Source organism: Hippocampus zosterae, chromosome 16 (genome assembly GCF_025434085.1).
Source record: "Hippocampus zosterae strain Florida chromosome 16, ASM2543408v3, whole genome shotgun sequence".
Lineage (NCBI taxonomy): Eukaryota > Metazoa > Chordata > Actinopteri > Syngnathiformes > Syngnathidae > Hippocampus > Hippocampus zosterae.
The window spans coordinates 11,165,171-11,180,868 of NC_067466.1; the positions used below are offsets into that span (position 1 = coordinate 11,165,171).

The window sequence follows — 15,698 nt, forward strand, 5'->3', positions numbered from 1 at the left end:
GAAAGACAGATTTCTCAGAAGCCACAATTAATTAAATCTTTTTGTTGTTTGTTTTCAAAATTCAGACCACTTCTGTTTTTATTTCATCTTTAATAACGAATACTACAAAATATGTTAATGTACCTTTGAAAGTCACACATTTTATAATGTGTTCCGACTGTCTATGAATGCATCGTTCTATTTTTTTCCAGGAAGTGACGTCAATTACGGAAGGAAGCTCATCCTTTCTTCAGAGCAGGCGAGTTGTTGTAAGTGTGATTCTGCCTAATTTTAATTGCTAGCGTTCTGAAAGCAGGGTTGATTGTTATACGTTACGTACTTTTTGAGGGGTGGTTGTAAAAAATGAAAATTTCTTTCGTGCGAAATAGCTTTGTACTACTTTGTGTGCGTCGTAGCTGCTTAGCATTACTAGCTAGCACACCTCTCATGGCTCCCAGTAGTAATGGGATATAAATGGTTTATAGCGGGCTTATATTTGTTTTCATGATTTACTGTCGACTCGTGTTGTGCCGGTGCATGCCTGTCGTCATGTTCTTGACTCTTGTCGTTTACGGTTGGTATTTGCATTGTTCAGTTTTATTTATTGTCATTCCTGTGTCAACTAGAGCTGTCCGTGATGACTACAGCTGCAAGACCAACATTTGAACCGGCCAGAGGAGGTCGGGGAAAAGGGGAAGGTGATTTGAGTGCACTATCAAAGCAATATTCAAGTCGAGATCTTCCAGGTCACACAAAGATCAAGTACAGGTCAGTAGACTTTTTTTTTCGTTTAAACGACTGCCTGCAAGTGCTGACATGCTCTTGTCAAATCATCTGTCATGTGTTTTGTCTGTTAGGCAGCCTACTCAGGATGCCCCGGAGGAAGTGCGTGCCCGTGATTTCCGCAGGGAGCTGGAGGAGAGGGAACGTGTCGCTGTGCGTGAGAAGACCAGAGAGAGGGGACCAAGAGGTTCGTTTTTAGCATTTACTCAGCTTGCTCTCCTTTATGCAAGGCATTATTTTCCAACCTTTATGGAGCCAAGAAAAATGTTTTAAATTTTGAAAAGATTCACGGCACTCCAATTAACTTATTGTGCCAAGTATCATTGGCTTCATGAACGCCCACTGAAGACACTGCAGTTTCCGACTTTATTCATAGTTGATTCAGTTACGGTATATTTGAAAGCAACAGGAGAATAAGTCTCACCTGGAAGCCACCGTGAAAGCAGCAGGAGAGTGTCAATTTGTGGCCAGCTCTGTATTTGGTCAAAATGGAAGTAACGTAACTTTTTGGCAAATCATTCATTCTTGATTCTCCAGAGCACACCACATCCTCTTCTTCATCCTCCTCTTCATCCTCAAAGAGACCCAGACTGGATCAAATTCCAGCTGCCAACCTTGATGCCGATGATCCCCTTACTGAGGTATGAACTGCACTCATCCTACCACACTGACAGCATGCACAAAAAGCTGCCTCGCTCATATTTATTTGTAAATAGGATGATGAGGATGACAATTCCGAGGACGATAGCGATGATGATGACACCGCAGCCCTTATGGCAGAACTGGAGAAGATCAAGAAAGAGCGAGCTGAAGAGCAAGAGCGCAGGGTGAGCTATTAATTCACAATGAATACGTTATGTCTTTTTAGGTGAAAAACATTCTGCTTGTTTCTATACCTGGCAAATGTATTTGCTGTATTTTTCATTTTTAGGACCGGGAGCAAAAAGCAGAGGAGGAGAGGATCCGAATGGAGAATATATTGAGTGGCAATCCATTAATTAATTTGGCAGGACAGCAGCAGCAGCAGCAGCAGCAACAGCAGCAGCAACAAATTGCTCAGAATCAGAGCGCATTCAAGGTCAAGAGAAGGTAAGACATACGCAACATTTTTGGGGGAAGCTTGGTCCTTTACCTTCAACAATTGATATAATTTCTGTTCAGGTGGGATGATGATGTGGTTTTTAAGAACTGCGCAAAAGGATTGGACAAAGCACGCAAGGAGAAACGCTTCATCAATGATACTCTGCGCTCTGAGTTTCACAAGAAGTTTATGGAAAAATATGTTAAGTAAAAAACTGTCGTGTATTTGTGTGATTTCTTCTCATTTTTAGTTGCCCTCTGTAGTAAGAATGATCTGTTGTTATTGAATTACATTTCCATCCATTTAAACAGCATCTTGAATCTTGTACTGTATATAAATGTGACAACCATACTTTAAATAAAGATCATACAACATTCAATCAATCTCTTTGAAATATTGTGAAACTTAAAGACAAAATAGATATGGCATTATAGGGGGTACTCCAGACTTATTTGTTTTTCTTTTAATCTATTTTCAAGCATTCTTCTATTTTTCTTTGGTCTCGGGACAAGTACCCGTACATTTATTTATTCAAACTGCATGTTTTAGTATTTTATATGTGGATGGGACGTATTATGCCCTTCAATTCTGGAATGCTGGAATAGATACAGTATATACCTGTACATTACTATATATAATTTATGACGATTTGTCTTCGCTGGAGAACACTCAACCCTGCAGGCCGCAAGTCTTATTTAGACCGGCAGGAGGCGTTGCAGAGCTAGTTCTCGAAGAGCGATTATAGGTGCTGGGAAAACATGGCAGCTTCCTCTTGTTGATTTTAGTACTGTATACTAGTGGGGGATTAAATACCCTTCTAGCGCCACTACAGCCATCGGATTTTATACATCAAGGAAAGAGAACAATAATATGGAGAAGACTGGAAGTATCGACAGTTTGGGCTCCAAGCAATCCTCTTCTCGACATCCGAGTGTTGATTCATTGTCCAGGTAGCGTTGGTTAAGCTAGCTAAAAGTTTTGAAACTAACACAAATATGATTTACATGTTTATTCTATAGAAGTGAAACTGGTACCTGCTCTCATAAAATAAGTCTGAAGCTTTTAGCACTAGTGATAAAACAAGTCTCATGTCCCGCGGCAAAATGAGTATTGAATTTAACACGTTTCCGTTTGCCTTGATAGGGGTGTGTGTCAAATATTATTGCGTTATAAGTATTGGACTAAATATTACAACATATAGTTATAAATCTGACCAACGCCCGTGAGACGAAGTTGACAGATGTCAGCGTCCTCGCCCTTCATGCGTGACTAATGCGAGACGATTATGGGTGTCGAAATCAATGTACATCGACAAGGGCCAGCAATGTTTGAGTTCGCCCATGTCACAATATTTCCACTCAATTATTGAAAGTAGCGAAAATTCCTCCACCTATATCCATTGCACTCGGAAGTGTAACGGGGATTGTCACTTTGACTGAATGTCCTTCGTTAGATATACTCTGCTGCGAATTCGGAATACGTGACTGATACTTAGATGCATTTGTTCAAGTCTTGGTTTCAGGATGGCTACAATGTAAAACAAAGCATGATCTCTTCACAGTTCTGAGCGTTCGGCCCACGTTAAACCTTCCTCTGCCATGTTGTCTGAGATGGCCACCTCAGCAGAGTTTTCCCCAGAAATCAGGGTTCGTATGGAACTGAATGGAATTAATCACATAAATCCTCATGAACCTCAAATCAACTTGTGACTGACATGCAACTATTTTCTATTTTTAGGTCAAGACCAAAACGCATGCAAAGGTAAAGGTGCTGAATTATGCTTGCATGACTACTTAAACAGATCTTCGCCACTCCTAATTTTCCTTTGCCGTTAGCAGATTTTTAGAGATTCTGATAAAGAGGAACCACAGTTACTTCCAAATGAAGTTGTGCAAGATATGGGTATGAGTGTTTATTGCATACTTCCATTGCATTTAACCCTTTCGTGGCTTCATGATAATTTAATTTTACAGCTCAAGACGTCACCTACTTCTGTCCTTTCACCGGAGCACTGCGTGGAATAGTGACAGTTAGCAACTACAGACTTTTCTTCAAATGCATGGACAGGGTACGACGTTTCATTCATGTTTCACCACACACAAGATGTGGACAAAACAATGACTTTCTGTTCCTATAATATCAACTTTTAGGAGCCGTCTTTTGTGCTAGATTTGCCCCTCGGGGTTGTGAGTCGTGTGGAGAAGATTGGGGGTGCGTCAAGCCGCGGTGATGTGTCCTATGGCCTAGTTTGCAAGGTGAGTCAGCACAAACATGGTCATCGTGCATTGATAGGAGTTTAGATGTCAGACAAATATGACTTCCTTCATTAGGTAACCCATCGCAGTCCAATGAAATCCAATGCAAGCGCTGTAGCAGATGATGATGCACAATATGGACTGATACTGGCTAGTGTCATTACTTTAGGATCATTTTTATTACTCTGATTGTCATGGAACGTGAGGTTGAATCACACTACGTCATACTGAAAAGGTGTTTCTATTTCTCGGTTACTCTATTTAGAGGGGCAGAATTGTAGCAACACCTACGATGCAATGAATGCATTACACAATCCAGGTTGTATGTCATGAACCTGTGAGTGCATCATAACTGATAACTGTCTTGATCTTGAGGTTGTGTCTTGAAGGAAACTAGGAATAGCTAGCTGTTTGTATGCTACTGTAGGGTCCTGTGTATAACCACGACCTGTTTGCTCCACACAGGATATGCGTAATCTGCGATTTGCGCACAAACAAATGGACGACACTCTCAAGAAGTCAGTTTTCGAAGTGTTGATTAAATTTGCCTTTCCTGTCTCCAATGGACTGGTAAGTGATATGTCAGCCATGTTGGCGTCCCTTGGAGGTTGTAGCCATCCAGGAGCTGATACATTTCCTCCTCCTCTTCCCCAGCAAATATTTGCCTTCGAGTACGGACAAGTGTTTCCTGAGAATGGATGGAAGGTGTACGACGCAGTCTCTGAATACAAAAGACAGGTACCTGCTTCAGAACAGTAAACTCTGCGTGGTTTCTTTATACAGTCATGTGAGTGTGTCTCAGCTACGCCAATGTGCAACATTATAGCAACGTGATGGAATAAAAATGAAGGGAGGACAAGTTGCAATTTTTTTCCTTCCTGGCATGTGGCTGTTTATGAAAGGAAGACAACGTCAGACACTGTCAACCAGTCAAACGAGAATAGTACAGTCTACTACTGTTCGTTACACGAACAAAAGGGTGTCTTAAATTGGTGCAGTGTGGCTTAATTATTACCGGTAATTTCCCATCATTTGAAAATGGAAATGAAAAAAAAAATCACATGTGCAGAAGTGAATAAAACTTTTCTGTTGATCTTGTAACATTGGTTACTTTTGTGTCACAAAGGGCATTCCTAATGAAAGTTGGAGGATTACAAAGGTAAATGATCACTACGAACTGTGCGACACCTACCCATCCACAATGGCAGTTCCAGTCAACATTCCAGATGAAGAGCTAAAGAGAGTAGCAGGCTTCCGGGCGAAGGGAAGGATACCTGTGAGTAAATGTTGTGCTTCATCCTCAGTGCAGCTGTTTTTGGGGCGAGCAGGGGTGTGTATAGTTTTTAGATCCGCTGTAGTGGTTGTACACCCTTTGTACAGGTGTTGTCCTGGATCCATCCAGAAAGCCAGGCCACCGTGACACGTTGCAGTCAGCCCATGGTCGGGGTGAACGGGAAACGGAGCAAAGAGGATGAAAAATACCTGCAGGCAATCATGGATGCCAACGCCCAGTCACATAAACTCTTCATTTTTGATGCCAGGCCCAGTGTTAATGCTGCCGCTAACAAGGTTTGTTCTGTAGTAGTGTTTGCCGTGTAGACACGAAGGCCAAAACGAATGGTCAACCTTCATTGAATCACATGGCATTCGTTTGAACCTCAGATGAAAGGCGGCGGATATGAAAGCGAGGATGCTTATCAAAATGCTGAATTGGTGTTCTTGGATATTCACAACATCCACGTAATGAGAGAGTCGCTCCGCAAGCTGAAGGATATCGTCTACCCTAACATTGAGGATTCACACTGGCTTTCAAATCTGGAGTCTACTCACTGGCTTGAGCACATCAAGGTGAGCCAAATAAGATATCCTTTATTCGTCCCACACTGGGGAAATTTACAGCCTCCAGCAGCAAGAATGTATGTAAAAAGAAGAAAGAAGAAAGAGAAAAAAAACAACAAACATCTTTCAATCAAATGCAATATGAACACAAAATGGATAAATCGCAGTACTATTTACAATTTTCCTTCACATCATTTAATTATTATTATTATGATTGTTATTTTTTATTCATCAGCCTGACAGCAGTCAAATGATGTGCTACTCCCAATTATGCAACTGAGAAGTTACAAGTTGGAAGAATACTCTACTTACCCTCTCTAAATATTATAGGTGACAAAAACCTGCCTTTTGAGCAGGGGTGTGTAGAGTTTTTATGTTCACAGTGGTGTGTTTTGTAGTTGATCCTGGCAGGAGCGTTGCGCATTGCAGACAAGGTGGAGTCTGGTAAAACGTCGGTGGTCGTGCACTGCAGCGATGGCTGGGACCGCACAGCGCAGCTCACTTCACTGGCCATGCTCATGCTGGACGGTTATTTCCGTACCATTTGTGGCTTCCAGGTGTTGCTAGAGAAAGAATGGCTGAGCTTCGGGCACCGTTTTCAGCTGGTAAATCTTTTTACATACTTTTATCCTTCTCAAACTACGGTGCACTCTAAATTCCTGACTCCTCTCTCCTTTCAGCGTATCGGCCATGGCGATAAGAACCACACAGATGCAGATCGCTCACCTGTTTTTATTCAGTTTGTCGACTGTGTGTGGCAGTTGACCCGCCAGGTGAGCAGATATGAAGCCTTTCCCACATTTTTCATTGATTATCGCTAATTGCACAATAACTGTTTGCATTAGTTTCCTGCAGCTTTCGAGTTCAACGAATTCTTCCTGGTGACCATCTTGGACCATCTGTACAGCTGCTTGTTTGGGACATTTCTGTGTAATAGCGAACAGCAGAGGCTGAAAGAAGTACGCCCATTCCTTTTGCCTTGAAATCTTTTCTGCACCGGTTATGAATAACGAGGTACAATGGTGCCTTGAGACAAAAGTTTATTTCGGTCCATCACTGCACTGCTATCGCAAATCATATTTCCCCACTGAAGTGAATGGAAATGCCATTAACGGTTCCAGCCCCCAAAAATGCTGAGTAAGGAAAAATAGCACTCTATAATATACTTTATAAAAACATCAGGCAACAACTTCATTAAGTAGAACGTAAATAACATTGGTCAACGTTTTCTTACTAACCCTTAATAGACCGCAAGTCAAAGTGTAGAGTTGGCTCTAATTGAAGTAGATAGAATTTCTGTCATATTAATTCATGGTTCATTTGCCTTGAATATATCGTATGTCTAACCTGTGAGAGCAAAAACTATTGAACAATCTGATAATTCATTTGGACAGAATGTGTTACTTGTGTTTTGTTAAAAATACACGTGAAGAGCAACTCAAAATACGTTAGATTAAATTGCAATCCCAAAATTGAGGGTCGGGGGGGGGGGGGGGGGCTTCATGTATATTTAATTATTGTTGAACCCCAGTATGGAGTGTAAGTACTTTAGCCACCTCTGATTTTGTGATGTACGCTGTAAATTTCTCTCTCTCTCTCTCTCTCTCTCTCTCTCTCTCTCTCTCTCTCTCTCTCTCTCTCTCTCTCTCTCTCTCTGATGGAGCTTGTTGCTACAAACATGTCTTGTTTTATAGGAGATTCCAAAGAGGACAGTATCCTTGTGGTCGTACATTAATAGCCAGTTGGAGGAGTTTACCAATCCTTTATACGTCAACTTCTCCAATCATGTGCTGTTCCCCGTCGTCAGCCTCCGCCACCTGGAGCTCTGGGTTGGCTACTACATACGTTGGAACCCTCGTATGAGGCCTCAGGTAAGTCACTTGTTTATAAACTACCGGTACTTAAAGTCCTGACTTCAGTGTACCAAATGAAACCATCTCTATATCACCTTTTTATTCCAGGAACCTGTTCATCAGCGCCACAAGGAACTGCTGGCAAAACGTGCTGAGCTGCAGAAAAGAGTGGACGAGCTGCAGAGAGAGGTGACAAGTCGCTCAGCGTCCTCTTCCTCTGAGCGGGCGGGCTCTCCAACACGGTCCATCACCCCAGTCCAGACCTTTGTTTGATTTAACCCTACTGGTGTACATTTGTCACTCGGATACAGCGTGCTCGGTCTCTTGGCGACACAAACTCTGCTAAACATCTGAATAATCAAGCATCGTGTCTGCTCGGAACAGACTCATGAGAATTCTAAACACCGTTTATTCCAACGACTGACCGCCAAATCAGTATTTTTATCTTTGGGCCTCCTAAAATGTTATCCTGCTAAGATATTTATGTCCTACACACTACATGAGAAAATGTAATTCTACTATTCCGAAAACAATACATCTCAAGATGGTGTGAAGGAATTCACTGGCAAAATAGTTAATTTGACACAAAAAGTCCAGTTTTGTGTTATAAAAAGTCATTGTTTGTTTATCACACCTGTACTTTTAGATTGTGACCAACATTATTTGTCTTTATTATTTGTGTGCCATTCAAGGCATTCGTTTAGTTGACATGGTCAACATTATTTATTATCGCGTAATCTTGATATTTTCAGTTTTAGATATGATTTGCTTATTCCCAGACAACATGCAACTGGGGCCATTTACTCACGATTTAGCTGTCAATATACTGTACATTATAATGATATTAAGAACAATGTAGCTGCCAGGATACATAATCATGATATTCAGTGTCTAATATTGCTAATTTGTATCAACATCCAATTTAGATAATATGGAAGATTATGTGCCTTGTCCAGAACAGCTCAAACTATTAACTACATACTATTGGGACTCCATGCCATAAGGAAACCTACAATCAAAAAAAATATTTTAGCTGTGAGTGTGTCTAATGGTAATGAAACCCGAAGGACATTTGTGTTAATAATCTCAGGTTGTGCCTTTCTCCCATAATAAATTGCAAATACTTACAAAGATTACCTTGGTCCTGTTAAGGTTTTTATTTTTAAAGCATGTTCTTTGAGGCATTAGTTTTCTTTTACTATATTAACAGATTTTATGTTTTGTTGTATTCTATATTGTAGCAAGATAGGGCTTGTAGATGGCAGGAAAGCACTTCTGAAAATGTTTGCTGTAACTAAGAATTTTTTTTAAATTGTATTAAAAAATTGCTTATTCTGTTGTCATGTTTTTTATTTAAAAAAAAAAAATAATAATAGCAGTGCTATCGTACAATGTGAGCCAGGTAGCATTCATCTTTGGAGAAGCAAGATTTCCCCCCTCATATGTATAAAATTGTGCCAAGGTAAAAACCACCATTAAAAAGTCGTGTCAATCTAATCTAGAAAGATTGTCAATTCCAAATGTTAGCAAAGCTGTGGAAACATTTTGATGGCGTCCCTTTATTTTTTTAATGAAAATTTTTGATAGCGTCCATGTTTTTTTTAATCTTTATTGAACAAGTCAGCAAACAGAAAATAGCGTCCATGTATCTTCTTTCTCCAAGTTAACATACAAGCGTCACAAAATTCGCGAATTCGGTTGGCTGTGCGTATTTGAAAAAGTGAATTTTGCCGACTTCTTATTGGTCGTCCTTTCTGTCTTCTATGACGTCACGACCACATCCGCTGACATGAGGACGGCTTCGATACGAAAAGAGAAGGAAAACAGGAAAAAATCATTTGCGACAACACTGTAAACTTATGACAAATTTCAGATTCCTTTTAAAATAATTGCTTTTTTGTCATGGGCGATCACTGAATCAACCTAACCCAGTCTGGTCACGTGGCGGTCGTGCAGACATAGATCACATTTATAGAGTTTATTGTTCTACGGCTCCCTCACAGCTTCCTCCTATACAGTGTGTTAGCTGTGCTAGCTAGCTTTAGCAAGGGATGTGTAGTTGCCATCACCACATTGTTAGTTTCAGTTAGGTCAGTGGCAGTTTAGAAAAGAGCGCCCTAATCCGGTCACTTTACCGCTGGACTGCTTTAGCTCGTGGAGGTGGGTGACAACAATTGGACGAGAATGGCAACATCGGCTCTGTACGCCTGTACAAAGTGTAACCAGCGGTACCCGTTTGAGGAGCTGTCGCAAGGCCAGCAGCTGTGCAAGGTTTGGGAGAGAGAGTGTGTGTGTGTGCATCTTTGTGAACATCATAACAATCTGTCGAAGCATAGTTACTGCCTGGACGTTCAATTTGCGCTTCCTAGAACGAGGTGATATTTTTCCAAATAATAAAACGACACGATGCACGTAATAGTACTAAAAGCATCAGGACAGCATGCAACAAATTATTCAATACCCGTCCTTATTTCTAGTATTCTCAATATGCAAAATTGCAATGGAGAGTCTAGTCAAGTTTCAATAATTACAGAATGGCTACAGTGCGAATGTTGTTTACACACAAACTTGCATTCCCAACTGCTGTTATGGCAAGATAGTGTGCCGTGAGATCATCTTTAGGTTGCATCAATTACCCAAATGTTTTAAACTGCATTGACAATTATTGCTTTATTACAAATAAGGTGTCTTTGTTCGCCTATCTATACCACCGACATATTGTGACAGATGGGAACAGCGAAACGGTCTTCCACTAAATGGCAGAAGGCACAATTAACCTGTAGACCTGTTGCTACTCATATTTTTTAATAGCTTTGTGTTCAACTAAACAGGCCCTTTTTGTCTGCTGCCTTGACATGATTTTTTCTAATGTTAAATGTGTTTCGCTAAAAAAAATCAAAATACTTTACTTTTGGAGCGACTGGACATGTTCCCTCATTTTTCGAGGGCTATATGTGCCAATTTAGTAACTTGAGAGGGACAACGTTAAAAGCACCGGGATGATACAATGTAGTTTAGTTCTACTCTCTTGCCTTTCTCGCAACATGTGAAAAAATTTGACCCTTGTCTTCTCTCATCAGGAGTGTCGCATCGCACATCCAATAGTGAAGTGCACCTACTGCAGATCTGAGTTTCAGCAGGAAAGGTGACACATAAATTCCGAGGCTCCGTTCATCCTATTGTCATGTTGCGTTATTGCTTCCTGGGTTTGTTTATTTTGTCCTTATTTTCGACAGTAAAACCAATACAATCTGCAAAAAATGTGCCCAGAACGTCAAACAGTTTGGAACAGTAAGTTGCAACCTTAATTCACTCTCTCGTTGCACTTTATGGATTTCTAATTCCGTACATCAATAATTTTAATGTGTTTGCATCATTTTTCGCCTTGCAGCCCAAACCCTGTCAGTACTGTAACATTATTGCAGCCTTTATCGGGACAAAGTGCCAACGTTGTACAAACTCAGAAAAGAAATATGGGCCACCTCAAACCTGTGAGCAGTGCAAACAGCAATGTGCCTTTGACCGCAAGGAGGAAGGCAGGAGAAAGGTATAAAACATGTGCCATAATAACTTTTTTTTGTTTTTAATTCAAGTATGTCTCATGAGTCCAGTTTGCTCCACAGGTGGATGGAAAACTTCTGTGCTGGCTCTGCACGCTGTCCTATCGTCGAGTTCTGCAGAAAACCAAGGAACAGAGGAAAGGCTTTGGCTCCTCGAATTCCTCATCCCTGAACGAGAAGGACCATCACTCAAGGCAGCAGCAGCATCACCACCATCAGCATCAAAGACGCAGCAGCTCTCACCATAAGTGCGTTGACTACAGTATTCAACTTTTTTTTTCTTTGCCCACTTCAGTCCCTCGAAGGCTTTATATATTTTTTTAAGTTCAGAAAACTCTTAACACACAGCAGTGAAAAGGTTTGTGTTGCAGTCTTTTGTAGTAAGTGCCTAAGCCCATTTGTCTCTGGCAGACTGAGTGGGAGCTTGAGTCCTGAGCAGGAACAAGGAATGTGGAAGCAGAGGTAAAGCTTTCCATTTTTATCAATCTGCCAAAAGAGCATCAAGCAGTTGATGCATTTCCTGCACCTAAGGTGTTTTTATTATCTTCTTGTCTGCAGCCATAAATCATCTTCAATACAAAAAGAGACTCCAAAGAAGAAACCAAAACTGGAGATGAAGCCATCAAATGGTGACAGGTCTGATCATTCCTTTTCGCAAAATTTCTTGCCCATCTTGCCGAGACTTATCATGGGGTCTGTCCCCCTAAACAGTAGTTCCATCACCCAGTCCATGGATTCAGGAGGAACTGACAACTTCATTCTCATCAGTCAGCTGAAAGAAGAGGTGATGTCACTAAAGAGACTCCTCCAGCAGAGGGATCAAACCATACTCGACAAAGAGCGAAAGGTTGGTTGACAGCCTCGCTCCAAGAAGCAACAGCATTGTTAGTTGCGGTTGCCGTGTTTGTATGTTTACATTACTGACTGTCAAAATTTTTGGCTTCAGCTAACAGAGCTGAAAGCCGACTTCCAGTACCAAGAGTCCAACATGAGAGTCAAGATGAACCAAATGGAGAAAGCACACAAAGAGTCCATGGAACAGCAGCAGGTAATGGTCACATTGTTAGGGACTACAGTGGACCATTTTTAGATTATAACTCATTTAATACATAGCCGAAAGGAATTCCTCAATAACTAACCCATGCGAGACACAAATGCAGACTACTTTTGCTTGCTTGGTTCCGGCTGCACTTTTGGCCCTTTTCACCGCAAAAAAATGTGTTCGAGTACACAAAGCGAGGTCCAAAGCAATACCAGTATTGCGTGTTCAAAATAGTTCTGAAAATAATGTTTTTCTCCTATTTGTATTACTAGTCCATGCAAAAATGGCGCTTTCCATCATTTTCAAGTCATCAGCAGTTTCACATTAAATGGTGTTGTCATTGGGAGATTTGTTTAAAAACATTGACATTATTCTCCAAAAGTTGATGACTTAAATTATGCAGAGTGATATTTGCATTGATTACTTTATAAAAATCTGAAGTAAACCATTAATTGTATAATTTGCGAAATTGTTACATATAGGATATACATTATCAGGCATCCAACTACAAAAGCTAGAAACAAATGATCAAAAAAAGAACTCACCATTACACTAATTGTAGTTGTAATTAGTGTGCATGTCTCCAGCCGCTCTTGCTTCCTTTTAAAAGTTTTTAAAATGTCTCTAGTTTATTTGTGCATTTATTGTATTTCCAAATGTACCTGCTACCTTTGTGTTCAAACATCCACTGGCACTCGTGTACACTGGTATCAGCATCATAAAGCCAAAAGTGTCGCTTTCCGTGTCATAAAGTGAAAGAAGTGTCATGATGTTCTATTGAACAACTTCTATGATGAAAGAAATAGAAATAATCATTTTAAAACCATTTTTGCGCCTCTTGGAATCATGTTTTGCCACTGGCCATTTTTACCCCACGGATATTTGGTGCAACGCATGCACTGAGTCAATCGGACGTGGCTGCCATTGAGAAGTAAAAAGACTTCTGGAGTATCTTCTAATGAAAAAAGGAAAAAAATAACAATGTATATGCACATTTTGCAACAGCGGTGCTGGAGTTGCTGCGCGTGAAAACGTCCAGCCCTACTACATAAGCCAACAAGTTTTGTCCTTTTTTATTTTTATTTTTTACTGATTAGCTAATGTAATATATCCTACAATCACTAGTTATAAAGTACTTTGTAGACTACACACTGTAACATTTCAAGCCTTTCACAAGGCGCTGCTAATTCTATCACTGCTCTAGTGGAGCCCAGTGTCTTCCACTAAAATGCCTTGTCCGGTTAAACTTGTCTGGGAGCAAGCAGAACCTTCTACCTTCTGCCTCCCCGCTTATAATTACAGTACTTAAGTATTTTGTTGAGTAATTGCTAAGACATGGGTAGGGAACTCCGGTTCCTCGAGAGGCATATACAGCCTGTTTTAGATCCATCCATGCTCCAACACACGAGAGTTCCCTACCCCTGTGCTAGAATAATCGATTCTAAAATGCTTTGTTCATAACAGCCCTAAAGTTGTTGGTGTTGATGCATTCTTAGATATTGAGTGATGTGCAGTAGTGCATAATTTGTTGTTTGTCCATACCGATGCTGTTACTTTTCAATCATTAATGTAGATGCAACATCTAATTACTCCATCTCAATCACTTCATGACGTGTTTTTGTGATATTTCCTCTTTTTTTCAATTATTATTAAATAGTTTTACAACCCGGGATGTAATTAGCTCAAAGTTTATTGGTAAATAGAAAATACGTTATTGTTTTTTAATTGATTTCCTCAGGCCAAGAACAGAGAGCTGATGAAACAAGTGGCCGCACTGTCCAAAGGAAAAAAGTTTGATCGGACAGGAAGTTCATTGCTGCTGCCCTAACAATTTGCCGACCATTGGTTGCCCAACACGAGAGCGACTTCATTTTGCCACTGTGAAAGTCTCTCTTCGTGTTCTCTCTTGGCCATCAGCATCAATCTCTTCTTTGTTGGTCAATCCAGAAAACATGTAGTCGCACGTGGAAACAAAGAAGATCTCTCTACAAAACACCAACGTATTTTAGATATTTTTGGGTGACTTTTTTTCCACTGGACTATAGAATGCAACTTGGATGTGGGATGGAGCCCTCATTTCTTAGCACTGCCAGCTGAAACGAAAGCGTGTGGCAAGCATTAACAAATCCACCGGATTTTTATATGGGCGTTACGTGCTATTTTTTTATTTATTCAACTGTATCTCTTACCCCCGCCCCCCCCCCCCCCCCCCCCCGCCCCTATTTCCTCACACAACACAGTACAAGAATATCCCACATTTGGGGTCTTTCTTCAAGAGCTATTACTTATATTTTTCTAAATGATTGTGGAGGACAAGTTCTCCTGAATGGAGAGACTGCGCAACTTTATAATGTATGCAAACAGGAGGTGTGTGACAACTGAGCTGCTGCTAACAAGACAACACTCAGTAACACTCCGTGAAACAATCAATGTTGAAACATCTTCTGGATGGAAACCTCTCTCGGCTGACCTCCTTTTCACAGTGTGACAGCCAAAGTGCTTTGCTGTTTAAACTTCAGTGGAACGATTGTAATTCTGCATGAATTTACCACCTTTTGGGACTTCTTTAATTGCCCTTTTTAAAATTCTTTTTTAAAATTCAAAGAAACACTTTTAAATGTATTACATTGGGCTCAACCGTTGTATTTAAACTCTTGCTTGTATCTGTTTTAGTGAGTACAGTATGTGTATGGTGAGGCCAGTTTTAATGATGATCATTTATAGAAGTTGTTTTTTTTAAACAAAACACTCCCTTCACCTCTCATTGGGCTGGTTTCATACAGTGCTGTCAAAGAACACTTTTGTATTTTTCCCCCCAAAACAAGTGTTTTTAAAACAATTAAAACTGGCTAAACTGCTCGATGGCTATTATGTTTTAATATCTTTCGATTTTTGTCAATTACTGTTGGAGATATAATTTTAAAATTAGAAAGCAAACACGAAATAATGTTAAAATAGGATTGAGTTAAATGAAACCTTCAGTCCAGACTATATTTTTTTCATGCTGAAATTGTTAAGTCATGGCAAAAGCAAAAAAAAATTATGTAAAATATGAAAATTTGTATTAGATACATTTATGAAAAATTATACATTTTCTCGGCTTTGGCCACATGGGGGCAGTGTGCAACACAAAGTACAATGAGATGATTTGAATCACGCATGCCGTTTACATTAGAAGGCGTATTGTTTATGTAATGTGAACGAGTACATACGACGATATGATTCGGGGGAAAAAATCCTTATGTAAGTATTCTTCCTCCCTTTTGCTGTGACTCTCAAACGCAAGTCATGAATAGCATCGCCACC

General features: G+C 40.3%; 3 protein-coding genes across 6 annotated transcripts; all 3 read left to right on the plus strand.

Annotated features, from left to right (window-relative positions):
• The first annotated feature begins 191 nt into the window (after positions 1-191).
• On the plus strand, positions 192-2,222 carry cwc15 (CWC15 spliceosome associated protein homolog). Its single transcript, XM_052047013.1, has 7 exons — positions 192-248; positions 606-747; positions 837-949; positions 1,300-1,403; positions 1,479-1,589; positions 1,694-1,851; positions 1,924-2,222. Exons 2-7 carry the CDS (start codon positions 617-619, stop codon positions 2,051-2,053), a joined length of 747 nt encoding a protein of 248 aa, XP_051902973.1. The 5' UTR covers positions 192-248; positions 606-616; the 3' UTR covers positions 2,054-2,222.
• Positions 2,223-2,567: 345 nt separating this feature from the next.
• mtmr2 (myotubularin related protein 2) lies at positions 2,568-9,220 on the plus strand. Of its 2 annotated transcripts, none has more exons than XM_052046987.1 (16): positions 2,568-2,793; positions 3,405-3,489; positions 3,581-3,604; positions 3,679-3,745; positions 3,817-3,911; positions 3,994-4,098; positions 4,564-4,668; positions 4,753-4,836; positions 5,225-5,374; positions 5,479-5,667; positions 5,761-5,946; positions 6,336-6,542; positions 6,618-6,710; positions 6,783-6,896; positions 7,632-7,808; positions 7,899-9,220. In XM_052046987.1, the coding sequence occupies exons 1-16, from the start codon at positions 2,714-2,716 to the stop codon at positions 8,061-8,063; spliced, it is 1,926 nt and encodes a 641-aa protein (XP_051902947.1). In that variant the 5' UTR covers positions 2,568-2,713; the 3' UTR covers positions 8,064-9,220. The 2 variants fall into 2 exon arrangements, with proteins under 2 accessions (XP_051902947.1, XP_051902948.1); XM_052046988.1 differs by having other exon boundaries at positions 3,682-3,745.
• A 210-nt stretch (positions 9,221-9,430) lies between these two features.
• On the plus strand, positions 9,431-15,251 carry fam76b (family with sequence similarity 76 member B). Of its 3 annotated transcripts, none has more exons than XM_052046996.1 (10): positions 9,431-10,061; positions 10,871-10,935; positions 11,027-11,081; positions 11,182-11,337; positions 11,414-11,598; positions 11,762-11,812; positions 11,909-11,986; positions 12,062-12,197; positions 12,297-12,398; positions 14,131-15,251. In XM_052046996.1, the coding sequence occupies exons 1-10, from the start codon at positions 9,975-9,977 to the stop codon at positions 14,218-14,220; spliced, it is 1,005 nt and encodes a 334-aa protein (XP_051902956.1). In that variant the 5' UTR covers positions 9,431-9,974; the 3' UTR covers positions 14,221-15,251. The 3 variants fall into 3 exon arrangements, with proteins under 3 accessions (XP_051902956.1, XP_051902957.1, XP_051902955.1); XM_052046997.1 differs by having other exon boundaries at positions 12,065-12,197; XM_052046995.1 differs by having other exon boundaries at positions 11,909-12,197.
• The last annotated feature ends 447 nt before the right edge of the window (positions 15,252-15,698 follow it).